Raw genomic sequence first — 27,984 nt, forward strand, 5'->3', positions numbered from 1 at the left:
TCAAGCGGCCACGCTTCCTGGCCGGCCACGCGCGCGCTCCGGCCGCCGCGGCCCGCCCGCCGGCGGAAGTGTCCGCCACGGTAACGCGCGCACTAAGACAAACAGGAGTAATGCGATGCCGGCGCGATTAGATGTGATCTAAAGTGCCGGCCGGCCGCAGTGGACGGCCGCCGGCAGTGAATCATGGCGCGCCGCGCGCCGCGTCAGGCGACCCGTGTGTTTTGCTGTGACGTCTCCGGCGCGGCCCGGCTGGCCGCGAGAGCGGTCGGCGGGGTTGGAATGTGCCGCGGTGGTGGCAGCGGCCCTCGGCTCCCGCGGAGCCGGCCCCGTCATAGCTCCGGCCGGTGACGCTCTGTCAGCGAGCCGCTCGTAAAGCGCCGCGTCTCGCGCGCCGCCACCGCCGCCGCCGCCGCCAGCTGACAAAGGCTAATTGGCGGCGCGTCGCTTGCGCAAAGCGCGCCGACGCGCCGCGATTGGCGCGGTGGCGCGGCTGCAGGCGCCGCTGGCGGTCGGGCCGATCAGAGCGCCGCCGCCGCCGCTGACGGCCGCTGGGCCAACAGCTTCATCGCGCTGACGGGGCGACAAACAGGGCTGGACGGCGGCGGCGCGGCGGCCATCTGCCGGTCGCGGAGGCGCCCAGGCGGCCCCTCCAGGGATTGGCGACGTGGGAGATGGCCGCAGACGTGATTGCACAGGACGGCGAGGACTATCGGATTGCGATGAAGAAGGACCAGGCGATGAGATGACCGCGGCGAGGGGGGATGGAGAGGTCATGATGCATAAATCATGTTGCATTATTCCATATTATGCACGCTATGGTCCAGTAGTGGTTTGGTGAACAGTTGGGCCACGACGACAATTATACCAAACTTGGCATGCCACCACCGCTGGTGATGTCTGATTAGTGCTGTCCGTGCGACAAACGTGGAGAATCGGGCAAACGTAAATGGAGCGACAAGGCGGGCGTTTTCACGACAAACTGACAGCACATGGCGACAGGCACGGACAACAGACGTAAGCCTGTTAACAGGCCACAGACGAGATAAGCTAGACGGACGACCCGCCCACGAGAGAAAACATGTACTCGGCGACGAGATACAGCGCTGCCTGCCCCACCGCCGACCGCGACAGCGGCTCCGGCACCGGCGGCGACGAGTCGCTGTCACGGACACGGCAGGAGCCCCGCTCAGCCACCGCCGGATAACCGCGGAGGCGCGAGACGGACACGGCGAGACGCCGGGGAGAGGCAGCCAGGCAGCGCGGGCGGTACTCACAGCGTCTCCAGGTACTGCAGCCCGTGGAAGCTCTGCTGGTCCAGACAGCTGATCTCATTGCGGTCGAGGTGTCTGTCGAACAAAGATGCATGTGAGGCTGTTTCGTTGTGAGAGCTAATGCATAAACATCGTGCATAAGTAAAGAGATGCGACATGGAAGAAGCGTTTTATGGAGTGACGGCGAACAAGGAAGAGAGAGAGAAAGAGAGAGAGAGAGAGAGAGAGAGAGAGAGAGAGAGAGAGAGAGAGAGAGAGAGAGAGAGAGAGAGAGAGAGAGAGAGAGAGAGAGAGAGAGAGGCGCAGAGGTGGAGAGAGATCCGGAGGCAGAGATGAGGTTCTGTGGATCAACAGCGGGAAAGAACGGAACTATTTTTATAGCAGCGCGAATCTGCCGCCGAGCCGGTGATCAGCAATGAGAGCAGCGCCGCGGCCGGCGGCGGGGGCCGGTCTGTTTATGCGCGCCCGCGCGCGCGCCGCCGGCCTTCCCTCCGTCGTCGGCTAAACGAAAAACCGGACCGCGGCCGCGGCGCATCTGCATACTGTGAATGATAATGAGACGGACGGGGAGCGAGCTGGACGCGCCGCAATGGATTGCAGCCTGAACGCCGACACGGCGCCGGGCGGCCGCCCAGCCCGGCAAAAAGCGCTCCGGCTCCAGGCCAGGCCAGGGAGCGGCCGGTAAAACACGCCGACATGGCGGCACAGCGCCGCGCAGTTAATGTCGCCACCGCGCCATCGCTTCTCCGCGCCGGCAAGAACGCCAACGAAAAGGGGCGAGTCTCTGTCGCCCGGCGGACAGGGTGGCGATAAAACCCGCGAGAAGAACGTCCAGTCATAGGTGACGTGGCCTTCTGCAAAAGCTGTGCCTTGAAACAACCAGTCGAACTTGTCACGAAGACACGGAATAGCTGCCACACGGGTCACCGCCAGCGGTGGCGGGCGAGCCGGCCGGGAGTCCCACAGGAATCACAGGCGCCGAGTCCCATTGGGAATCACAGGCGGCCGGCCCGGCGCCGGAGCCGCCCAGCAGCCATGTTCTCGGGAGCGGCACGTCTGTGCTGCCGGCGGGCACGGCCGGTTAGCCTCTGACTGGCAGCCAGGCATGTGCGGCCGGGCGGCGCGGCGCCGACGGTATTTCGGACTCAGACAACGCCGCTTTGATCAGCCGTTTACAGACGTCACGGACGCCGAATCCAAACAGGTCGACACTGGCCGCTCACATAGCCCGCCGGTGGCTGGTCGGGCGGCGGCGGCGGCGGCGGCGGCGGACGCCACCTGCCGGCCTGCGGCGTTTGCTGCAGACGCAGCTCCACCTGAGGCCTGTGCAGCTGGGCGATCCTGTCTCGCTCTGGACTAACAGACTGCCAGACTGACAGGCAGACTGACAGACTCGTCAGCCGCCTCCAGACTTCACACGTCCGTTGGTCAGGTCGGCTCTCACTTAACCCCTGGTTGGGGAACCGCTACATTTGAAGCTGTTCTGGTGCGGATCTTATATCAAGCTGAGGCTGAGGATCAGGACCGCACCTCCACCTCCTGGCTCCCCTGGCCGGCACCCCGTCTCTCCCCGTCACTGGCACCGCCTGCCTGACGCGGCGCCCTCTCGGGCTCGCCGTCCGGGTGGCATTCTCACGCCGCGCCCTCCCGAGCCCGTCTCTCGGACGCCACGGCCCGACGCCGAGCCCTCTCGGGCACGCTGCGCAAGTGACATCCTCACGCGGCGCCCTCTCGAGCCCGTCTCTCGGACGCCACGGCCCGGCGCCGAGCCCTCTCGGGCACGCTGCGCAAGTGGCATCCTCACGCGGCGCCCTCTCGAACCCATCTCTCGGACGCTACGGCCCGATGCCGAGCCCTTTCAGGCATACTGCTCAAGTGGCATCCTCACGTGGCGCCCTCTCGAGCCCATCTCTCGGACGCCACGGCCCGACGCTGAGCGCTCTCGGGCCCGCCGCCCGGACGCCGCGACTGCCCCTGACGCGTCTAACGAGCCGGTAAACGCGGCCAGCCCGGCGGCCGCGCACCCACAGTATATTACAGGTGCCCCGGCCCGCGGGGCCCGGCCCGGCTCATTACCCGGGCCGCCGGGCCGTCAGCGTCAGCCACCACCTTGTTAGGGCATAGTTTCATAGCGGCCACTGGCTGATTAAATATTTGCACGGCTCCAAATGACCAGGAGACGGGCGGCGGCCGGCCGGCCCGGCGGGACGCCCGAGGAGACGCCCGCCCCAAGGATGCACGTGATGTTTATTGGGGGGATGACGGTGGGGATGAGGACCGCACGCCTATGCGGCGCAGGGGGGGGGGGGGGCAGGTTCGCCGCTGGCAGAGGCAAGTGCTGGTGCGGGGGAGGGAGCGGGAGTGATAGAGCTTTTATGCAGATGATAACGTGACACCTTTACACCCCATGCGCCTTCGTAAGGTGAGGTGAAGAGATGCAGTGTAGAATTGAAAAGCGATTTGGAAGCCGATTACTGCATTACCGTAACGTAACACGCGATGCTTCGCCCGGATTGCGGGTAGCTGTTTGCAAACGATGCGATAGAGAGGTGGGAAATGACGCGATAAAACCCGTGTTAAGAATATTAAACATAACACGTGTAATGCGATAAAGCATATTCGATTCCAAGATTTCGAAGCAGCGGGTTCACGTCATGTCTCCATTTAAAATGGCACTTGATTGATCGTGCTGCATTCAGGCAGATAGCCATCACGGCATTCTTATGGTTTGTGCAACAGCCGGTATGCGGACGGAGTATCGTCTATGGGCGTCATTTTTCGTGGTGCTGTCGAGACAATGCAATGCAGATGGAAGATGGCAGCATACGAAGGGCCCACTTATTCCGATGTTGCCAAAACAGAACCTTTACGACAGCTTGAGCCTACACCCAGATCCGGCGACAGGCTCGGTTCCATGGGCCCGCTCTCATGCAATATTCAGTCTCTCCGCGCTGTTTACAGTTGGAGCGGCTGCCGTCTGAGCGCGACGGACCGATTGATAGCAGATTGGCGGGCGCACCGATGGGTGAGCGATGCGATACACGGCCGCCATCGGCCGGCGATGGCTCAGCCGGCCGGGTCGGCTGCCCATCAGACCACATATCTAGCAGAGCCGGGTCCGCCCCGCGCCCGCCGGCGCCGCCCACTCACAACGTCCGCAGGCTGTGCAGGTGACCGAAAGCGAGTCGTCCCAGCACCGACAGCTTGTTGCCGCTCAGGTCCCTGGAACGGGGGACGGCCGGGCGTCAGAGAGGAGGGGGAGGGGGGGGGGGGGGCACCAGCCACACTGTGAACACTGCTGACGGGCAGTCCGCCAGAAACCAGAAGTACGGAGTTCGATTCCCCGCGGTGCCCGCCCTTCCTGCTAGGGTGAGGGGCAGGCGACGCCGTAAAGCCTCAGCAGCTGTGTGTGTGCCATTAAGCCCAGATGACAGCTACGAACAGTTCCCCATGCGGGGTCAGCGGGAGCCGGGGCAGCAGAGCCGCCGACCTACCGGACCTTCCGCGGTGGAGCAGGACGTGCCCCGCATGCCGGGCGGGCTCGCCTTGGAGCCACCCGCTGACGACAGGTCAGGAACGCCTCTCGGAGCCGGCCTGAGGCTATTTCAAAACCTGACAACGTGCTGACTAATACAGGCCAACTTCATGAATCTTACGATGGCTTCGTTGGTACGTTTTCGAATATCTCTTTGGTTAACTTGTGCAACTTGTGAGGCGAAGAAAATTACAAATTGATACAAGCGTGTGGGATGATTCACACAGAAACGAACAGAATTGAGCACACCGGAATTGAACTGAATTGCGCGCGGGGAGGTGTGAGCAGGGAACACGACAGTCACAACCCAGCGGGCTGTGTCACGTGACAATCCGGGATCCAGCCTCCGGTTCAGCCCGGCGAACCTCACCGCGTCCCCATCGGCAGCCTGTTAACGACGCAGCTACGCGCTCGCACCGCTCCGAGTGCACTCGCCCACCACTCTCCTCTGCCGGCGCGGCAGATCACAACAAAACGCGCCAGCAGGAAACGGAAGTTTTCCGAGCGCGTTAGTGGCGCTCTGTCGACAAACACCTGCCAGACCACGCCATTCATGTCTCCACGCGGCGTCCACCGGCGGCAACAGGCGGTGAAAGGCTGGCGGCGCCGCCGCTGCTGGGACGCCCGCTGATTTACAACCGGGCCAGCGCTGATCGATCGCCTGACTTGATTTCTCCGACTTTATTCATTCCAAACAAGCGCGGCGATTTATGAGCGGGCGGCCGCGAGCCGTGTCGTGGCCCTGCTGCAGCGGTCAGCGGTGGACCGGCCGGGCGCCGCGAGCGCGTGCTCCGAACGCGTGCTCCGAGCGCGTGCTCCGAGCGTGTATCTGTGCTCCGGCCGGCGCGGCGGGTAATCGGGTTCCACCTGTTTGCCGCCGGAAATAGTCTCGTTCCACGCAAGCGGCGTGACGTCCGGTCGGCGGGTGTTGTACCCACACACTATCTGGCGGCACGAGACCAAACACGGCGCGGTGTCGGGCCAGCGCGCACACAAACACGCACGCGACACGCACTTCTGGTCTGTTTGTTTGTTCCCGCTGTCGCCCAACCAAACTCGTTCATTAGCTTGGAGACATGGGGAGCTTAGTAAATCATCAATGTGTTGTGACATTAACGATCGCTCGCAGAGGTGGCTGACTTCTTCCGCTCAAATATCTCATGATGGTCGGAAGATGAACACCTTCGACTCTCTCTCTCTCTCTCTCTCTCTCTCTCTCTCTCCTCTCTTCTCTCTCTCTCTCTCTCTCTCTCTCTTTTCTCTCTCTCTAGCTCTCTCTCTCTCTCTCTTCTCTCTCTCTCCTCTCTCTCTCTCTCTCTCTCTTTCTCTTTCTCTCTCTCTTTCGACCTCCATCTTTGTTAGGACGTTCCCGTTAAAAGACCAGTACATGGGAATGTGCCCGCATAAAAGTAACAAATGCATTTAGTATTTCATGGTTTGTCCCCTTACATTTGTGTCTTCGGAAAACATAAGCCTCTATGGGAAAATATATTTTCCGAAAGTGATTGAACACTGCGCAAGCGGATGAATTGTCATAGCCCGGTGTGCACTGACCTTGCAAAGTTCGGCATCAAGTAAGTCGCTTTGTTGCTACCGGTGGCATGAAAAAGCCTCTATCTATCAACGTCTGGGTACCTCTGGACTCTGTCCCATCCGTGATCCTTCAGAGTGGCTGCCCCACCACGAGACTAGAAGCCTCTGCGGCTGGGGGCGCCGGCCGGGAGCCCGCTCCAGCACCCAGGCCGTCCACCTCGGCGGAGTCGCACTGCGACGGGCCGGTTGCATGCCTCACCCCGCCCGTGCGAACAGCTTAACAGGGCGGCCCACAATGCAGGGGGCCGGGCGGCGGCGACTGATCGAGTCGGGGCACGCCAGACGGTCGTTTGTCAAGCCTGGCCGCCAGAGCCGCGGCCGAGCCGGGGACTAGCGACCCGCCGAGCCAGCCACCGGCCCAGATTGGCCGCCGACCGCGCCGCTGCCGCCGCCGAGTGGACAATTGCCCGCCGCCGCTGAGCCTGCCGGCTCGCCAGTCCAGCCGCCGGCTTTTTACGGCGCCGGCCTGCTGTGAGCGGCCGCGGTTCGGTGCCGCTGCAGCGGCGACAATGCCGCCGGCGAAAAGGTCGCCGTGACGGGTAATTAGCCACTCGGCCGGCCGCCTGGGCATTGCCCCCCCCCCCCCCCGCCCCCTGCTACAGGTGGGTGGGAGCGCGGCCGAACGCGTCCTCCGCCTGACGGCGGGTGAAGGCTGCACGAGAGGCGGCGCTGTGGGCGCGCCACAGAGGGCGGCCACGCCGCGAGACGAGACGGGGGAAGACTCCCTGTACGTGCGGGCGTAGGACGCTGTCGAGCGAGCTCAGACTGAGGGGCACGTTCGACAGGCGGACGGGCGAGGGGAACAGACAGCCAAATGCCTGCACGAGCCAGCCACCATAACAATTAGCCGCGATCACCTTATCTCGCTGCTATTCAGTCAAATCTACAGCGTCTATGCTAATTACAAGGCAGCGAGGGCCCGGATAATTTGTTGAAGAAGAGGAATACGGGCGCGTAACGCTTTTTAATGAGCATGCCCCGAGGGAATGAAGCTGAAACCGACACTGCGCAGCACTAGAGATCATTCCTGAACCACCACCCCGCCAGGAACTGAATCAAATTAGTTCAAATCCCAGTTGTGCCTCTAATCAAGGCTGCAGACCGACGAAAAACAGGGCGAAACTTGGAGGTGTGTCAGCTCGCTCCACTCATTCTGGCGCAACGGGCTGCAGCGCCGCCCTCAGATAAGGAAGCGAAGCGTGGCCCAATAAAGAGGCACACGAGAGGCGCCCGCCGTCATACCGCGAGGAGCGAGTGCATAATTTTCTCGTATCGGACAGCTAACGATACGCCGCTAAGCTAAGAGGCCATATTGCAGCCAGGCCACACAATGAGCGTCCGGAAAATATGCACGGGTTTGCTGTCATGTGAGCCGGGGTGGGCTGTGGAGTCATGTACTTCATTTCAATCAGTGTCCAAACTGACAGACGGTCGTGTCTCTCCCGCCGTCCGAGCCCATCCCAACGAAACTGCAGATGACCCCCGCCGCAAAACTTCGTGACCTGCGTCCTCAGAGTCCCGCCGGTCTCTGGCCGATCAGGAGTCCCCGACGGCGCGGGCTCCATGTGTGCTGTCATGGCCGAGCCACCGCGCCGAGACCGGCGCCGGCGGCCGCGGGCGGGCGGCTCTGCCGGTATCAGGCTCCCTGGTGGGGTCAGTCGGCGGCGGACCACCAGCGCCGCGTGCCTCAGCCGGCGGACCCGCGGCCAGCAGGCGGCACGTGCTGCCGGCGAGTTACGGCGCCGGCGGTGCAGCCGCCGCGGCCGGACCCGACCACGCCGCCGCCGCCGCCGCCGCCGCCAGGCGTCGAGCGATCCGCCGCACGCTCCCTCCTCGCTGGCGGTTCATCTGGCCGTGGGCAGGCGGTTTCTCCGGTGCGCGAAGCGGCTCGTGGGCCGCGGCCCGCCGCGATGTTAATTGCCGGTCAGCGGGCCGGCCGCGGCCGCCGCCGGCCGAGCGTGGCGACCCCGCCCGGCTCGGTACGGGGGGTCGCCGCCGCTGACGGCCCGGGCCGCCCGCTCATCGTTTAAATCAATACATGGCACGCCGCTAATCAGCAGTGGGCGGCGGCGAAGACGGCGCGTCGGCGGCGCGGCTGTCGGCAACGCTGCAACAGGCCGGCCGGCCTTCCCAGCGCCGGAGTTGCAGGTGCAGGTCTTTGGCAGCGCTTTGCACGATAGCGCACGCAGATTGCCGCGGCTATTTCTCCCGCCAATCAAAGGCCTGTGAACGTCCTCAGATCTTCCAGCAGTGCCTCGCCGGCCCGCCCACCGGCGCGCCCTGCGGCGACGCGTGCTCGGCAGACAAGCTCCGTGGCAGCCGGCGCAGGCAGAGCCTCGTCCGACCCCTCCGCGAGGGCGCGCTACACGGCCGGGCCATCTCCACCGCGGCCGAGAGCGTGCCGGCCTGACGGCCGCCGCCGCCGGCCCGTCGCTCACGGCTGCAGCCGGCCGGCACGCGGCGGCGCCGGCAGGTGTCGACCTCAATATCGGCCGCGCGGGCACGAGCGCCGGCCGCACGACTCGTGAGGGGACCGCCGCCCGGCAGAACAGAGCTGGGCGGTGCCAGCAGCCGCTCCTCACAGCAGGGCCGGGGCGCACTAGCTCAGGCGAGGTTTCCGATCGAGCGTCAGGGCAGCGAAACGTGGCTTTTGCCGTCATCATGAGTAATTTGTATTGACAACCATTCGTGCACCATTACGCAGGACGGATTGGTGCCAACACCGCTCTCCGTCCAGGCGTTCCGACGCAGCACCTGGACCCGCACTTCGCCTCCAGCCGGCCCTGACATGATTGGGGTCACGTGTGACGTGGGCGCCGAGTTTTGTTACCGAGTTCTGAGGTCATCAGAGGAAGTATCCGCCCCCAGTGCCAGGGTCAGGTGAGAAGGAAGACCACGGCTGACCGATCCGGTGGCGGGCGGGTACAGCGTCACATCGCCGCCGCCACGCGGTCACGCGGTCCTCGTCATCGGAGGCGATCGGAGCCGCAGACGGTGTTTTCACCTAGCAGGTCGGGTCACATTACATAGCCTGTGGGGCTTCCCGCCGACCTCTCCGGCGACAGAGGGTAAAGGCCGGACCACTGAAGCGCCTGCATCCGACTCCTGGTCTCAAACAGGCAGGCGGCGCGGCGGCGGCGCTTCCATTTCGGCTGGGTTCCGCGTGGCGTGACACCACCCACGTCACGCCACTGTCACGTGACCTACCAGCCGCGTAAGGCACCGGCGATACAAAGGCTTATTCAAACGCCACAGCGCTGGATGTCGATCTGTGGCAGTGACGCCGCATGAGGAGCGATCCGGCCGCCACAGGCCTGCGGGCCGAGGGTCCCCCTGGGGTCCACCTCAGGCTCGAGTTCCCGCTCAGGTTTTCGTTTACATGGGGTCCTGGGATAATTCCAGGCTCTGCCTAATGACTTGAAGCCCACCTTCAGTTCCTCTTGGGTCCACGAGTCCCATCAGACCCACGGTCTGCACGGGCCTGACGTCTACGCGAGACCCCTGGGTCTGGCTGCATCCAGCGCTCTGGGAGACCGGGTCAGTGACGTGAGCTCGGGGCAGGGGTCGCGCCGCGTCAGCTGGGTCAGAGCTCAAGTGCCAAAGGATACGGCCGAGTGAGCAGTGCTCTGCCGAGAGGCGAGAGTGGAGTTATCGCGGCCCGAGGTCAAGTGTCAGAGAGCGTGTGGCACGCCGAGGAACGCTCTGTCAAACAGGGGTGAGGCCTTGCCGACCAGGTGGTGACCTAGAACCCGGCACGGGACGCGCTGTGAGCATCCCTCCGCATAGCAAGCGTCACACGGCAGTTTTGGCGGGTTGGCGGAGTCGCTTGGAGACAGAAGACAAACAGAAGAAACAGAAGACAAGACGGACCGAAGAGAGGACTGCCCGGTGGATGACCTTAATTGCTGATGTCCGTGAAATGGGCGTTGTCATCGTATTCAAATTCAGCGTCAAGCTCAGATTTTTGCCAGATTTCTCCCATCGGTCAACTCCGGCAGGTTATCAACGGTCATGGCTACCAAGAAGCATCGCCGAAAAATCCCGTCAACACTGCCCGAAGCCGCGTCATTGCATCCCTTGCTGGCTCTCATGCGTCTTTTGAAACAGGACCGTGGGCCCCACTCCGACATATTCTTGAATTTTTCAGAAGCAATTTCGGAACGGCTCATGCTTTCCTTTTCGGCCGAAGTTACCGACCGTGTAGGAGTTTACAAAATCAAATAACTCCTATCCAATAAAGGCTCCCCAGCCCTGTATGGTTCGCTGCTTGTATCCACGGCCTGTTGTTTCTCCTCAACTTGTAGCCTGGATGAACCTTTCAGAACTCGGAGCTTCCTGTTGCTCACCTTTCAAACATTCTGATTTCCATGTAAGTGCTCACATCTGGCTTCCAGGCACTTCAGCTGAATATAACAAGACGGCACGACGACTACTAAAACTAATAAATAATGAAAAAAACACATGCTTTTGACAGTTCGTGCCCAAGCATCAGAGCTAACATTCATATGGAAGCATGTACCTACATTGTTTACATTCCAATAAAATGTTTGCCCGTTGGCACTTAGTACCGCCTGACAAGTCCACTCAGCAATGCATTCCTGGTTGTTGAGGTTTGTTTGCAACATACCTTTCGCGGTATGACAAGTGGTTATGGTGGAGCTCCTCTCACCAAATCTTTCGCAGATGTAAAATGTAATTTAGCACCGACAAACGGCATAAAAGGAGAAAGGCCAGGCCGAAGACGACCGATGCGAAATTATGAACGGCATAAAGACCTTATGAAGCACGAGAGGGCGGCCATTGCGGCGAGCACACTCATTTGCAGACTTGTACGACGTTACGTAACTCGTGCCGCCGGAAACACTTAACTTATCAGGCGCGTCAGTCTTTCAAGTATGCGTTCTCGTCGTTGAGGCGTTTCAATGTTTGTTCGCTTGTTTGTTTCAATGTTTTTTGTTTTTACAATGTTCGATTTGTCCTGACGCTCCTTCAAGTCAGGGTGGCCGCAAGCAGGATGTCTCGGTTTACTCTGCGCGTTCAAGTAACGCGTACAGGCGTCTGATGGTCCCGTTTAACGTGCTCCCGCCCCCCTCCCCACCCCGTGCGTCAGGTGGATGTGTGTGAATTTGCACACGGGTTCCAGCATGCTCATGGCAAACAAGCCAAACCATTGGCTGTCACAATGTAACGACTGTTATCAACGAAACACGCAAATTGTATGCCGGCGCCTGACAAGTGAATGTGGATGAGTGGTCATTTATCTCTCTGTTTCTTTCATGGCGCGCCTCATCTTTCTCTTCGCCCATCTTTTGCGACTCCCCTCCCCCGTCGTCTCAGGCATCAGTCTCCTTCGCTTTGTCTGCTATCAATTCGTCGGCTAGCGCCTGGGGCGGTCCATTTTCTCGGCGAGCCCGACGAAGTTGCGGTCCGTGGGAGCAACTATTAATGCGGAACAATCGCACCCATTGCAGACCGCCGGAATCCAACGACGGCCTCCCCTGAAGCCGCGCCGGCTTGTTCCCGCGCTCTTGCACCGCTCGGCAAACCGTGCACCTGTTAAAGCGCGTCAGTGCTACATGACAAAGCAATCAATGCGAACCCGAACTGGCGCTGAGCGACTGTGGAATGATGTGAGCACTTAACTCCCGGTCGGACCTATCAAAGCGGCGTCGTAACGCATCGCGACGCTGGGCGCGCTTCGTGCCGACGATCACAGCCGGAGCGATTATCCCACGTGACGCACCGGCTGCCGCCCGCGGCCCCCGCCACGAGCGGGGGCGAGCGAACGGGGTCTGCCGCCTCTCAGCCAGACAGACCCTCCTCACAGCGTCGTCCCCGCGCCGTCCGCGCTCCCGGGGGACCGCTGACTCAAAGGACACGGCGAGAGAAACAATTCCGCGAGCGATCCGGCGCCCGGCAGCGCCGCGAACGTGAGTAATACCCGCGCGATGAGCTCGGCGTTTTTAGCCGCGACGCCCCAGCCGCGCGCGAAGAGCGTTCCCGGCAGGTCGTTTCAGCGCACTCCCCCGGCAAATTCAGGGGCCGATGCCCGGGATATAATCAGATGAGTCACGGCGGCTGTGATGGGCGCCCAGCAGCCATAAACCTCGTGTGCACACACAATTTCGGCCAGGTTCCGAGACCCCCCAGCTGCGGCAGCAACACCGGCTTATTTGCCTTAGCATATGATGGCGCGCGTAACGTGGCCTTTATTGGCAGCGAGACGCAACACGAGTCTGCTTTATGCACGCCATTTCAGCCATCTGCGATTAATTTCGGCCCCAATAACACGGCGCAACGCGGGCTCGATGATGCGCATCTCCATAACAGCGCGGAGTGTCGTATGTGTGAGATGATCGGGACGCGTAACAAAATTCACCGTGTCACGATTTCAGCTGATGACTTTGGGCCCACAAACAGCAGCTTTCGGGTAACCAGCATGCAAACCGCTGAGGCCAGAACTGTCGCCTTGGGGCCGAGACTGTCAGTTTGGGGCCGTGGTTGTCGATTTGGGACGGAGACTGTCGACTTGGGGCCGGAGACTGTCGATTTAAAGCCGATACTGCTGATTTGGGGCCGAGACTCTCGACATGGGGCCGAGACTGTCGGCTTGGGGCCGACAGTCGCCTTGAGGTCGGGACTGTCGCTTGAGGTCGGAACTGTCGGCTTGGGGCCGGAACTGTCGACTTAAGACATACAGAGGCCAGGGCCAGCAGTCATTGGATTATCAAAATGCAAAGCCAAGTGAATGGCAACACCGAAGCGCGTGTTACTACTACAGCAATGTGATAACATTGATTACCTGGTGTTCGTCCGAAAACCATGATGACTTCATCTTTCCAGATGTCACTGCACATTACAGATCACACTAATGTTTGAAGCATAATATTGTTGCATCTGGCATTATATGTAGGGGACGACATAATTTAGGTGAATTGCACATCACTGCATTACTGCTGATTCCATTGTCATTATTGCCATCTTTTCATTGCATGGTGTGTATTTAGCACAAATAAGCATTAATATGCTTTAAATCGGCCTTGTACAATAAATAAATTTTAATATAATGAAAAGTAATGTCGTGGAACTACCCATACTTTAGCCTGCCACTGAACAAAGCATTCACAAACTGATTCCTGTGTAGTAGTTTGCAGCAGCACTATCTTTTTATTGCTACATTCATATTCCGCAAAAACGCCATAACACTTGTACATGACTGAAAAAGCGACCCATTTACACAAGTTCGTGACGGAGACCAGTGGATGAAGAAATCGTCTCGCCTGTTGCATATTCAGGTGCTGACCGTGTCTTAAGCTCTTTACACACCGAGCGGTGAGGTTATGCAGCCGAATTAATTCATCATAAAAACGGGTTTTATTATGTTCTAACTGCCGCCAGACTAATAACGAACATTATAATCACCACAGACTGCCGGTCTTAAACGGAGGTCAGGGACACAAGCCCACGCTCAAGACGATAAATCAAGCAAATGGTTTTCATTCAGAAGCGCCAGACACCGGGCGGAACGTGGGCCTTAGGCCTCAAGCCATGTTCCATGGGCTGCAATCAACAGCATCTGGCTCACAAAATGTTTAGTGGCCAGAGGTCAGAGAGGATCATTTCCGCGATGGTATCAGGGTGCGGTACCTAACTCGATGGCCCGTGAGCTTGTCTATAAAGGTCTAGGCCATTCTCTGCTACTTAATGCAATAACAGATCCGTGTTCACACCAGATTGCTTCCTATGTTCGGAGTCATGACATGCATATCAAGGGCCAGTAAGAGCTTGTGCAATGGCATATATCATGGCGATTGCAGCGTAAATTTCGTGCGAGCCGGATGTAAAGCAACAATGTTCAGGCGGCCCAACTGTTCACCAAGCGTTATGCAATCTGCAACAGCTGGCACGCAAACGTGCCGCTGAGCGAGGGGTGAGCTGAGAAACAGTGCCACCGGCGGCGGCCGTGTGCGCCTCCCCTGTCGTGTGCGCCGGGACGAGGGCGCCAGCGGTTGGGGACTGTCGGAGGGGCTCTGCCGCGGTACCGGCGGGATGGGGCGAGGGTAACGCCTTCGGCCCGTCCGGGCCTACTTGGCCGCCACTGCAGCGATACTGTAGCCAGCCCTGGAGATAAAGACTGATTGCTCTCCTAGTCGGCACCTGTCAGCAGTGCCCCCTCAGGCACAGAGCTGTTGTAGGGGATGGTCAGGCAGGTGTGAACTCTGATGAACTGGTGCACACTGAGACCAGACTGCTACAGAACACAGTGTTTCACACAGTGTTTCAAACTGTGACCAGATGGACACAGTCCATGGGCACTGTTACAGACCGTCACGAGGTTCTGATTCAGGTTCTTTTGCATGTTCTGATGGCGCGGATGCAGACAGCGCACAGACGACTTCAGACCGCGACCCGCTGGGCACGGTCCGTGGCTAGACTGTGGCTTGAACGTTGCAGACAGCGACTGGACTGTTGCAGACAGTGACTAGACTATCGCAGACGGTGACCGCACTGTCACAGGCGGTGACCGTGCCGTCAGAGGCGGCAACCGTACTGTTGCATACAGTGGTCGTACTAACATAGACAGTGACCGCACTGTTGCAAACGGCGACCGTGCCGTCACGGCGGCGACGTACTGCTGCAGACGGAGAGGAGCCGGCTGCGGCCGCCGCCGGGCGGGCCCGCCCATCAGCGACGGCCCGGCGCATCGGCCGGCCGCCCGAGAGGCCGACCTCGCCGCCGGCTACAGTATCGGCCGGCCGCCGATAATGGGCGCCGCAACCACGGCCGCGCTCGTTCTCCGAACCCGGCCAATGGGCGCTGCGCACGTGAGGGGTGCGGTCACGGCCCGGCTCCGGCCCGGCTCCGGCCCGGCTCCGGGCTGGCTCCGGTCTGGCTCCGGGCTGGCTCCAGTCCGGCTCCGGGCTGGCTCCGACCCGGCTCCGGCCCGGCTCCGGGCTGGCTCCGGGCTGGCTCCGGGCTGGCCCCAGTCCGGCTCCGGGCTGGCTCCGACCCGGCTCCGGCCCGGCTCCGGTCTGGCTCCGGGCTGGCTCCGACCCGGCTCCGGGCTGGCTCCAGTCCGGCTCCGGCCCGGCTCCGGTCCGGCTCCAGCCCGGCTCCGGTCCGGCTCCGACCCGGCTCCGACCCGGCTCCGACCCCGGCGGCTGAGAGACGCGTGCGCATTACCCACGGGCGAACCGGAGGATGGCGGCGTTGGGGCCGGGCGCTGCCGAGGATCTGGCCGACCATGTCGCCGGCCACGCCTGCGCATGCGCACAAGACTTCACTCGATCGACACCGCTGTTGACCGCGGTGGACGGCGTGTTTCCACCGCCTTTGGATCACCTCGCATCTCTCGCTTCCTCGCCTACTCCGTCCTTCCCTCCCGATCCACGACACGGACGCCCCGTCCCCCCCACCCCCCGGCGTCGGCCGTCGCTGACCAGGACGTCGCCGTCCTATATTGGGCTTTTTAGGGACAATCTGGGCCGCCCCCACCCGGCAATGAAGGCGTGCTGAGCTGCTCGGGGGACGGCCGCGCAATAACCGTCTCGTGTCAATAGGGGCGGCCTGGCCGCCCGGCCGCTGCCCCAGGCGCCGTGTGCGGGTGAACCGCTGCTCGGCTGGGCAGCCGGCGGCTTTGCATGAGAGCGTGGAGCTTATTGGTGTGCGTGTGCGGTGGGACGTGTGCATGTTAGGTGAAAGCCACTATATTCAGCTTAAGTACCCTCGATTTCGCTTGGCATTTAAATCTGCTTGGAGAAAAATAAAATTAACGAAAAGTGGAAAGAGACCTAATCTCAACCTACCTCAGACAGATGTCTGCTAATTTATCGTCGTACATCGATAAGTGCCTGAATTCATTTCCACAGGAAATTTAAAGCATGCACAAATAATGCGCCTGAAATACTGTGGCCAACTCAGCGGCACAACATAGCCTGATCAGAGGCGGCGTGCGGTCTGGGAATCAGGACAGATAATCGAAACGAATTGTCACAAAAATCCACGGCGGAAAAGTACTTTGCAGGCGAACAGGAGCTCCAACGAAAGCAGCTACCTAGAAAAGCAGGTGCGGCGGCGACACGTTTTCACTCCGAGTCTTGACCCTTAAACGGAAAACGGAGGCGGCCGGCCGAAGACTCACCGAACCGCCCCGGCCAACACAATAGTGACCGGCGGGTCTGGAGCAATCGGCCAAGCGACTGTTATCCAGGCGGACACCGACGGTTTGTCACTGGCTCAGACAGGACCAGGCGACCCTGGGCAACTCAGGTCGTATTCGTAGCGAACCAAGAATGTTCCATTCTACGTGACGTCACGTGTAATTTTTGCGGGACGTGGTGGCAGCGGAGCGCGTTTTCTATTCACATCGTCTAAACTTTTGTGACAACTGCGCATGCGAGACAGTAGCATTAAGGTTTGCACGTACTGTGCTCCAACAATAAAAACTGCAAAATATGACATTTGTTACGCATGACATGTCTCTTGCCACTCACCGTTAGCACTGGGTACTCCAATTTTCTTGTTTTTAAATAAATCTGCTGCGCCACTTCTGTCTAACTTCGATCAAGTAACGGAACAAGATTCCGCGCGTCCGACAAAGATTCTACGAAACATTACGTAGGGATTTCATCGTCCAGGTCCCTGCGACTATCAAAAGGTGCAGCATCTATAGGAAATGACGTCATCAGTGACATCGACGCCATGCATCCTTCTCCGTCAAGGGTGTAGTTGCGCCGCAACTACACCCTTGATCTGCGGGTGACGTCGAGATCGCCGCAGGTGCGTCACAAGTCGACCGATGCAAATATCCAGCCGGCCGCGGAGGCAGTCCCCCCCCCCCCCCCCCACCCCGGCCCGCGGCCGACTCTCTAGAGCTGTTCCACGCCGCCGCGCCGGTCCCGGGTCCCAGAGACGCGCCAGGTCGCTCTTCCTCGGCGGCATCGCCAGCAGCCGCCCGCCGCCTGCCACCCCGCTCCCGCCCCCGCCGTCGCCTGCGTGCACCGTCCGCTGCCACATAATTGCTGGTGACCCAGTCATTACGGTCGGCGAATGGCCGGTTGGAAGCGGGCCGGGCGGCCGGGGTCGAACGGCCGGGTCGTCTCGTGATGTCGCCCGCCGCTCGGTGCGGCCGGCGCACAAAAATGGGCCGCAATCATCAACAACGGCGGTGCGCGCGTCCGTTACGCTCTGTAGCGAAACCACGCGTCGATAATGTCCGACCATTATCTTGTTGTGCGCCGGGCGGTCAAACGAGAGGTCAGGCCTTGCGGGCCCGGCAAGGCTCAGCAGGCTATCGCGTGATGCGCGGTCCGCGGCCCGGCCCGTGTGCCCCGAGAGCGGCACCGCGCCGGACAGGACCTGACCTGCCCGTCCCCTGTCGGCCGTGACCGTGCGCACCTCGGGAGGTCGGCTGAGTCTCGGACGCCAGTCGCGCTCGGGGCCGACGACCGGGCTCAATGCGGCGGCCGCCGCGAGCACGACAGCCGACAGGGTCGCCGCGCGCCCGGACAAGGCGGCGCTGCCGTCGATGACGGCTGAATGCGCGGGCGGGAGCGCCGTCCCGTTTTGTCCTGACGGCCGAGACGGGCGCCGCCCGGCCGGCCGCGGCGCGCGACGCGTCCCGTCCCCGGCGGGGTGGAGACGGCGCGTCGCTGCCGAGGCTGCAGCCGCGCCGAGACGCGACCTGCCAGATCGGCGGCGGCGCTAATGATGATTGATTGACGCCCGTGCCAATTGGCGGCGCTGCGTTCGCGAGCAGAGCAGCGCCGGGCGTGCAGTCTGCAAGCGGCTTGCAGAGGCCGACGCTCGCCAGGTACGCCCGACAGGAGAGACGGGCCCTGGCGCGCGCCAGCGCCGAGGACGGCTCACCGGCTTCCCCGCGGCTCGGCGGGCGGCACCTGGCCGGCCCGACTCCACGGCCGGGAGTTCTGACCCGGCGCAGGGGCCGAGCGCTCGCCGACGCAAGTGGCGCAGACCCGTGCCGGCGCCGGTCGGCCAGCTGCCCGGGCGGTGACTTTGCGCACCGGCGACCCGGTTCCGATCGGGTCGTCCCACCATCTGATGGATGCATCGGCTGCGGCGTGGGCCGATCCGCGCCGCGTCGCACCGCGTCGCACCAGGCCTTTTGCGCGGCCGCCGCGTGGGCGAGTGTGCATACGACCGCAGCCGGCGGCGTCCACGACGGCGGCGCCCCAGCCCCCAGCCGATCGCCGCTCGGACCGCGGTGAAAGGCGAGCCCGCACCGCCGTCCCCGCGATCGGCGGCCTGACAGCCAGTACAAATAGGCGTGCCGAGCGCACGACGCCGCCGGTATTTCAATTAGACGGGACCGTCCAGACCATCACGAACCGGCCGAGGCGTTCGACGCGGGGGACGGTCGGGGGCCTTCCGCCGGCGCAGGGTTCCTCAGGAGCCGCCCGGAGCCGAAGTCCCGCGATCGAGGGATGATGCGAAGGCGACGCTAGAGCACACGTGAGGCGCGGAGGTGACGCCTGACCACACGGGAGGTGCGGAGGGGATGTCCGAGCACTCGCTTTCTTCGCAGACGACCAGTAACGGGCAGCCCGGCCGGCGGCGGCGGCGGCGGCGGCGGCGGCGGCCCGGCGGGCGACACAGCCGATCGGGTGATCGTTATCGAGCGATATCAATTACAGCTTACGGCCCCGCCTAATTTGATACGCCGGCGAGCGCACGCAATACCACGCAATAGCCGGGGCGGGGTGCACCAGCGGCCAGCTCTGTCTGCCCACCATGGGCGGGCCGGCTGTCGGCCGTGTCCGAGTCGGCCCCATGCGGACCGGGCTCGGCACCGGGCGCCGCGCCGGCTGGAGGCGAGACTCGGCGGCCGTCAGACCGACCTCACGCCCGCCGCCCCCAGCCGCGCCGTGCTCGCGGTGCGCCGATTTCGGGCTGCCATCCGTCAGGGTCGCGCGGGACCCTCACCGGGTGACCTCCGGCGGCCGGCGCCGCCCGGCGCGGGGGTGGCGCGCCATTAGCGCCGCCGCCGTCCCATTCGTCATCGGCGCGGCTACGTGTCGCTGCTGCAGATCGCCGCTTCGGGCAGGGTGGCCGGCGGTGGCGGCCGAGCCGACCGCTCACAACCGTGCGGGCGCCGTCGGACGCCGCAGTCCGGGTCGGCCGCGCAGGGCCGCGGACGAGGACCCGGCGGGGCGCGCCTGGCCAACCGCTCACGACCTTGCGGGCGCCGTCGGACGCCGCAGTCCGGGTCGGCCGCGCAGGGCCGCGGACGAGGACCGGGCGGGGCGCGCCGGGCGCCGCCGCCCGATATTCGCCGTCGGCTCTGGAATGCGCGCGGCAGTCCTCGTCTGCCTTGGAAGTGGCCCGGTCTGCTCGGCCCGGGCGGTCGGCGGAAGTCGACCGTGATGCTCTGGGCAAAAAGTGGCCGCGGCGTTCACCGCAGCGGCCGATCTGTCAAACAGAGCTGCGCGGCCCGTCAGAGTCACCGCAGCCCGCTGCCATCGATAACACGCCGCTGATGCGGCCATCAATACCGACTGAGATGTCTGGGAGGCCGGCTTAGCAAGTCGAGTCACTGTCCATCGGAAACTGGAGGCGAGCCCCCCGCCGAACGGATCCAAATGTTTGGAGGCATGTGTTCTGATGCCAACCCATACCGTGAAAGGTTTAGTAACGGAACCTCGTTGTCATCCCCGGAATGTGTTCCGATGCAATATTTCAATACAAAGGGTTTTGAATAATTGTACAGGTATCTTATTACAGTGTTTGTGTTTTGTGTGTTCAGATGTTCCAGTGTATTGATACCGTAAAATGAATAAACGGCTGGCATCGTTGATGTTCGATCCATGTGGTTATCATGCTTAACATTTTCGTTGCTGGTTGGCGTTCAAAGGGTTGGGACTGCTAAAAAGGTTTCCAGGCTTCGTTTTTTCTCGAGCGGGTCGAATATCGTTTAGATCCCAGTCTTAATGTCACGAAATCCTGGCAAGACGAAATATTAACCAGCAATATTTAAATGGCCTATGGATTAATCTACGCACCATGGTCTTTGTATTTTCTGCTATTTGGCTTGGGTTACGCAACACTGTGAACAAAAACGTTGCCACTGAAAGTTGTGTGCTTCCCTTCTATAGGCATGCGCAATGGCCGAAACTTGACGCAATCATTACAGCATAAAGTAGAACCATTGGAAAAGGAACAAACTGGTTGGGGAATAATGCCGCAGTGCTCTAGGTATTGCAATAAAGACATATTTTGTGGCCAACCGAGCCTTTCAATGAACTCACGGTTATTGATATCAGCAGAACCGACAACAGCGTCTGTTTGCCCTCTTGACACCTGTCCACATATCTTCTTTCCTGATAGTCGGTGGATAAAAACATCAATATTTGCGGACGGTGCAACCGCATACCCTTCCTGTGGGCGCCAGCGCACACTCATAGGGCTTACCCTGGTTCACAGGTGCAATATATTGTTGGATGTTATTATCATAAAGAACTGGATTCGGTAATGCAAAACATCCATACAGGCACGAAGTAAATGAACGGCCAAATCACTGACATAGACGTGGTAAATATCATGCTGTCGTCAGCACTGGTTGGCTATCCGTTGGTACTCTTTCCTTCAGTAATGCTTACTGAAAGAACGATGTTCTTGTACTTCATGTGACGCAAACAACGCCAGATTTTGCAACATTCTGAAAATGCCAAAATAGTGCTGGACCCGGCGCTTACTACCGCGAGTGGCGCTGAAGACCTCCGATTGTGAGACAGCTCCTACGTCGCTTGGCTGCGGACAGCGCGGACTGCCGTGCTCGATCAACGCCCCTGACAGGGAGCTGGGTGGCCGCCGGCCGCGGTCGGCGTCCGTCGTGACCGGTCGGTGCTTACAGAGATCGGAGGCGGTTGAGGCCGACGAAGTCATCGCCGCGCAGTGCCGACAGGCGGTTGTTCCTGAGGTCCCTGCCAACAGACCGGTCACAGCGTCACGTCAGCGTACCTGGAATCCGGCTCGAACACTTCCCCGAAAAACCCATGACAGAAGAGGCGCGTCACGGCAGCGGCGACCCGCCCACAGGCTAATACTTCCAATGTACACACGCTGCAGCCAAGGTCGTGTCCGTGTCGCGGTGCACAACAGCAGTAACCACAGAAAGCAGCAGTCAGCACGGTAAACAATCAGCGATGATCGCCACCGTATGTGGAGACGTATGGTGGTATCATCTCCACGTATGGTGGCGATATCGCGTCCGAACAGCGTAGCTTTGGGCGCCACCCCATCTGTCGGCTCGGATTCCGCGCCTCGCGTGTCTCGCCGCCTCGGCACAGCAGGCCAGCGTGCGTCGCTAACGCACGCGCAAGCGGCGAAGCGTGGCATCCTGCGCTGCGCGATCGAAAACGCTCGGCGATGAAGCAACGGCCTCAGCCGACTGCCTACAAATCTCGCACGCCCCAGCGGCGAGCGCGCCAGGCGAGACTGACTCCGCTCCATTCCGCTCGATTCGTGCGGCGTTTTGTTCCGCGAGCACTCAAACTTTATTGGCACGCTCCAGCCGCCGCGGCAATTTAGTTACGGCGTCCGAACGCTCGTACGGCCGCCGGGGCGCCGAAAGGTGGGAGATTTCGGCGATAATGTACCCACAGACAAATGGGGAGCCGGCTTGACAAGGCGTCACTCTAATGGACAGCTCGCAGCCGGACAAACTCAATTAGGCGCGCCCCTCGGCCTGCGAGTGCAGGGGCAGCGCGGGTGCCGTGACTGGCGTCGGCGATCGTCGCCGAGCCGTCCACAGGTGGAGCGGCCGGGACCGGTCGCCTCCTGCCGGAGCCGCTTATCGTGCCCCGGTAAAAGTGTTTCCGTGTAATCCGGGCGCCGGGCGGGGGGCGGCAGGGGCCGAGGAAGCCCCGGACGCGGCCGAGCCGACCCTGGCGGCCCCGCGCGGACCCTGAAGCCCCGGGCTGTGTGCTGTCGGGGCGGCCCGGGCGGCCGGGCGGCCGACCGCGCCCGCGCTGTTCTGGTGGCGGGCGACCCGTCTGGCTCCCAGACCGAGCTCAGTTTCGGCGCTGTGCCACTCCTGATCGAGTTGGGACGTTATTCGGACTGCCTGCTTCCTGTCACGCTCCACGGTGCGCGCTGGACGCGCGTTAGGTGGCCGCCCAAACAGAAGTCGCTGCATCGCGATGGCATTCACCGGCCCGTGCGCGTGACGCAGTGTGCACGAACCTGACAAAGCCCACCGTAGCAATGGCTCTCGGCCGGCCGTACGCTAGCAATGGCTCTCGCGTGCTGCGCGTTGCCGGGTAACGACGGTTCGGGGAATGACGATTGCCCTACAGCAACGCGCAACGTCCGCTTCCACTAGATCATCAACAGCGCGCGGACGTTGGTGCGCTGTGCAGCGCCGAGTCATGCACCCTTCGATGCTGCTGGGCGTGCAGGCGACCCCATATCAGATGGTGCCGATGTGAGTAACTCCGTGTACCCCTAATGGCGGTGCGACGTGCAGTGTCTTGTGACGTGTACGGCGAACACGAGCCGCGTGGAGTCCTGACGGCGGCTTCACAGAGCCCAGTCGCAGCGACGCGTCCAGGGTTCCAACACTGGAGGTCATCGCTCTTCAGCTTTGACCATGGTGCGGCCGTGTTGTGTCGTGCGCCTACGTCGAGACGTGACCAGCCGGTCCTTCGTGCGCTACTGTCCGTGTAATGGCGCTGTCGCCTGAGTCATGTCTGAGCGTCGCTGTCGGCCGACGACGTTCCTTCAGCGGTGAGCTCTGCCAGGCGACAACATCATCAGCGGGCCTCCCTGATCTAAGCTCACCCGTACTCTCGCGCCGCGTAAAAGAGTCAATCGCATCAACCGCACCATCAGAAAAAGAGCCGACAGCATCGGCCGGCGATAGCATCGGCGCTGTCCGGCGGGTCCTCCGCGGAGCGGGCAGCGTGCCGGCTGCTGTCCGACGGGTCCTCCGCGGAGCGGGCAGCGTGCCGGCGCTGTCCGACGGGTCCTCCGCGGGCGGGCACTGCCGCCCGGACGGGGCATCCCTCTCGGAGGACTGCGAGCCGCCAGATGCCTCCGGCGACGACGGCTGGGCCGAGCATACCTGGCACCTGCTCAGGGCCACCCTGCTCACCGCCGGCGCAGCACACCGCCACACAGCTGATACCACCTGGGAAAACCGCCGGCCGCCTGGGAAAGCGCGCCCTTTAGTTTTTTTTTTTCGCCTCAACCGATATCGGCGTCATGAGATTGGGCATACAGCGGACGCTTCTGTGACGCAGGCCCAACAGCATGTGTACAAATAGTGCACAGACTGCGCGTTTGCGCAGCAGTGTTTGCTCTGCGCTACGTCGCGCCTCCCACCAGGATTAGGGTCGGGAGTCCCGTCAGATTACGTGAGCATTATCATAATCGCGTGGCACCTCGCGCTGAGTGAAGCGACGTTTCCCAGCCCCTGAACATGTGAAGCTGCACAAAATGGGCCTGTGTTGAAAGCGCTCGAGGCAAAAGCACCCAGATGACAGTGCTAAAGCGGCGCACTTGGAGGACTGGGGTCGCGCTACGTTGGCAAAAGCGCCACCCAGTTGACCATCCGTGACATACGTATTTCCCTACTTTGAATTTTGTCTTCATTACGCAGACACGTTCCGGGGGGGAGGGGGAGGGGGGATTGGAGACTGCGCAGAGAGGCAATGCTGCGTCTCATGCCCCGGCGGTGCCTCGGAGATCCGGGAGAGCGGCACCGGCCGGTCCCGGACCGCGGGACCCGGAGCCGCAGGAGCTGTTGCCGGGAGGTCCGGCTCAGGCTGGAGCTGCGCCCGCGCCATGCGGCTCTGCTTGGCGCCGTTTTTGCGGCGCGCTTTTTACGGCGACACGCCGATCAGGCCGCCGCACGAGAAGCCGACGGCTGGCGACGCCGCCGCGGCTCCCGACCCGCGGAGCCGGCGGGAGCCGGCGGGACGAGCCCGGAGCCGCGGCGGTCCGAGCAGCCCGATCGGCCCGCGGCCGGGAGCAGACCCTGCGTGCGGCCGCCGCACGAGCGTTGCGCAAGCGGCCGAGCTGCGTGCGGCGGCCGTGCAGTACCAGGCGGCGTGCCGGCGGCGCGGTCTGGGGCGTGACCGATCGGCCGCTAAGGCCGACTCGCCAGCGGACCAGCGGCGTCGCTGACCGCACAACTGAGCCGATGGGACGGCCGCTGGCGGCGCGGCCGTCAGCGGCGGCGGCCGCTCGCGGCCCGGTCCGGACGGCGGCGGGCGGAGCCGGCCGGCCTCGGAAGGTATGCTGATGACGCCGCGCCGCCGACAGACGCGTGTCGGGGCGGGGCCCGCGTGTCCCTGCCGCCGGCCGTCTGCCAGCGGCAGGCGGGTCAGGGTGACAGGCGCCCAGGGGTCACCTGCGGTGTCACACGGCCAACTCGGTGGTGGCTCTCTGAAGGCAGGGTCGTAACGACGGTGTGCGTTGAAAGCCTTTCGCGGTGTCGGCGCGCGCCGGCCTTGCTGGTGTGATTTCAGAGACAGCGGCGCAACCCGGTGCCCATGTCCTTTGTTCCTTTCGCCCTGTTTTTTTGTGTGGCGCACCTGGACAACCCAGCCATCTAAGCAGCCTGTTTTTAACTCTTCCTAGCTTTATCTTATAAACATACATACATACACACACACACACACACACACACACACACACACACACACACACACACACACACACACACACACACACACACACACACACACACACACACACACACACACACACACACACGGATATATGTATATATATATATATATATATATATATATATATATATATATACAAAGGAACGGCCGTTCGGTGGCCACCATGGTACTTTCACTTTCCGAGAATGAGTACCAACCCCATGGGGACACATGGCTAGAATGGACTGCAACATTGGTCTGTTATCCTCACTTTCTGAGACGTTGTTTTGTCTATGTACATCGTAAAATACCAATGTACAGGTCTTGATTCATGTCCGACAGCACCTTCCAGCGTCGGTTCACAGATGCGTGACAAAACTACATAAGCATTGCCGCGTTCTGAAAGCATGACGAATCCTTAATATGGCGGAGAACTCCAAACATTTTGATACGCTTGCAAGATCGCGACGCATGCAACTTTGATGTCTCTGTTAGGATGTGACGTGCAGTTTCTACTACCTTAGAATGTATGTTTTTAGTTTGTGGAGTTCGTCTAGCACAGGCTAGTGCAATAGCAAGCGCACCAGCGGACTTTTACAGGATTGGAGACAGGATAAGATTTTTCAACACTCATTTTGATTTTCGACGGACATAACTTTTCTATGAACCCGACTTGATGCGATCTCACTAGGACCACAGCACGGAACTCACGACGAAGTGAAACCTTGCCCACATGGTGGTGGTGCTGACAACAAAAATCAAAGGCACTAACTGGAACCAACAGCCATAAATAAGCGAGCCTTAGTTTACTTAGCCGCGATCCAGGGGCCGATAACTGAGTTGGGCAAGCCTGCCATCTTGTGTAGCACCGCGACATGCACTGTAAGTCAGCCCACTCGAGTGCACAAGAAAGCAGTTTGTTCACGCCCCATGCGCGCCAGAGCGCTACCGCCAGCTGCGACGCCGAGCCGTGACCCGAGTTTTGACTCGGAGGTGTGACCCGGAGGCGTGACCCGGGGGTCACAACCCGGGCTGACCTCTCGCGCCAGGTCCAGCAGTTCCACCGCAGTTCCAAGCAGTTCCAGCAGTTCCAGACGGTCAACAGTGGGAGCCGCCGCGTGGTGCGGTGACGCGTACCAGTCATCGGCACAGAATATCCCCACCCGGGTTGGCGGCACCTGCCGCCCACTCGGCGGTGGAGGGAGGCGGCCGACGCAGCAGCTGGCTCCGAGCACCGCGCGCCGCCCCACGCCGTTCCCAGAGCTCGGTCGCGTGTCACCGACGGCCCGGCCCAGACGGCGTTGTAGCTGTTTGCTGCTCGATAGCGTCCAGTTCGTGACGGGGTGCGCTCGAAAGTAGCACTCAGGTCGTTTTTACGTGATGTGGTGATAACAGCGGAAGCCACCCAACCGCTGGCTTGGCCACGAGTCAGAAGCCGGGGGCGGGCATCGGGAGGCTTCGGGCGCATTTCTTGCGACCCATTGCCTTGGATGTCAGCGAATTTTGTCAAAGTTAGGAGGCCTGTGTTCTCGCACCCTCATCTCCTCTCTGCCTCGGTCTCCGCTCATGGTGGGGAGTTCCACGGACTCCGTATCTCAAAAGAGAGACCATGAACCTCTAGATTCGAAGAAGCGCTAGGAATAGACATTCTTGGTACCCATCATGGTAACGTACAAATGCAGTTGCAGGCTCGTATCCTATAAATCCTTCCGCAAAACAAAGATTGCTTTCCTAAAGTTCCCCGAAGTTGTGTGATATGATCCTACCACAGTGTTTCGAGACATATTTTTGTCCTATAGCGAGTGGGTGTTACACGGCAGCCCTGTCCTTAAAGTTTGCGTATCAAGCATTACAAATTTCTCAAAAAGTATTCAAGGCTCCCACGAACGAAGAAAATCACACACGACAGCCGGACTTTTTGAGGAAATCTACACGTTTTAAGCGAAACATTTCAAAGCGCTCCGCTGGTATCATGTAAATAACCTTGTGACCAAACATAACAAGTTTGCTTCCCAGTGATGTAAATCGAAGCATCAATTTCGTAGGAAGTAAAAATATTGGCGGATGCAGAGATCAGAGGCGGCTGGGTAGATGGCAACAATTTTTTGTTAGTAGCCTGGTGTCATTGTTATAAAGCAAGATCCCATCAACGACGTATTTTCCATTTGTGATTAAGATTGTTACTCTAATGTGTGATTATTTTTCTATTCGTGATTATTTCTATGTCTATTTGTGATATAAGTCATACGTTAGCATGAACACTTGTCCATCTGCGACGGAAATCCTGGGTAAAAGTAGTCATTATCGCATATACTTTGCACGCGAAATTAATCATGACACGTCATGACAATTCATGACAAAACAATAACGTCAGTGAGGCTCAGAGGCGCCATATCGTAACAATGAACGCCCTTCTGTTTAATACCTGTAGTCCAAAGCATCATGATAAATCAAACGCCTAATGAATTTCCGCCGAAGGCAGCGCCAGTCTGATATTTAAACATCAAAATATGCATGTCCTACGTATGCTTGAAGGGATACCAAAGAAGTAGAGATATCAGTTGGTATGCACTGGCTTTACCAGTTGATATGTATATAGCTTGGTGTGTTTATACCATTTGGCACGTGTTTGTTGACGTAACCCGACCTTCCAAAGCACTCGTTGACAACAACCAATGTCTTTATCCGGCGAATAAAGAAATTCGCGTAGGTACATGTGATTTGGTGAGCTCCGTAAGTACACGTCTATTTTGATATCAGTGACCAATGCATAGTGTGGAGTTTGAAGATGCCCAGTTCTCTGCGAGGATTATTGGGAGGAAATGCGTGGAACTGAGCGGCATATGTCGGCATGCTTATCACATTGGCCTTAAGCTCTTTGGCAAGTTGCCATATTGAGCTGCTTAGCGACAATTACTGATCGGTCACAGCGAAAATGTGTATCCAACCGCCTTAG

At 60.6% G+C, this 27,984-nt stretch overlaps 1 protein-coding gene across 1 annotated transcript in view; it reads right to left on the reverse strand.

Moving 5' to 3' along the window:
- The window catches only part of LOC119109641 (protein slit), a 68,527-nt gene that overhangs the window by 29,010 nt on the left and 11,533 nt on the right, over positions 1–27,984 (reverse strand). Inside the window, exons 2-4 of the mRNA XM_037233350.1 lie at positions 21,267–21,338; positions 4,422–4,493; positions 1,275–1,346 (exon numbers count right to left, since the gene is read on the reverse strand). Coding sequence (XP_037089245.1) covers positions 1,275–1,346; positions 4,422–4,493; positions 21,267–21,338 — 216 coding nt within the window. The remainder of the gene's footprint in view (positions 1–1,274; positions 1,347–4,421; positions 4,494–21,266; positions 21,339–27,984) is intronic.

Source organism: Pollicipes pollicipes, unplaced genomic scaffold (genome assembly GCF_011947565.3).
Source record: "Pollicipes pollicipes isolate AB1234 unplaced genomic scaffold, Ppol_2.1 Scaffold_7231;HRSCAF=8579_pilon_pilon_pilon, whole genome shotgun sequence".
In the NCBI taxonomy this organism is placed as follows: Eukaryota; Metazoa; Arthropoda; class Thecostraca; order Pollicipedomorpha; family Pollicipedidae; genus Pollicipes; species Pollicipes pollicipes.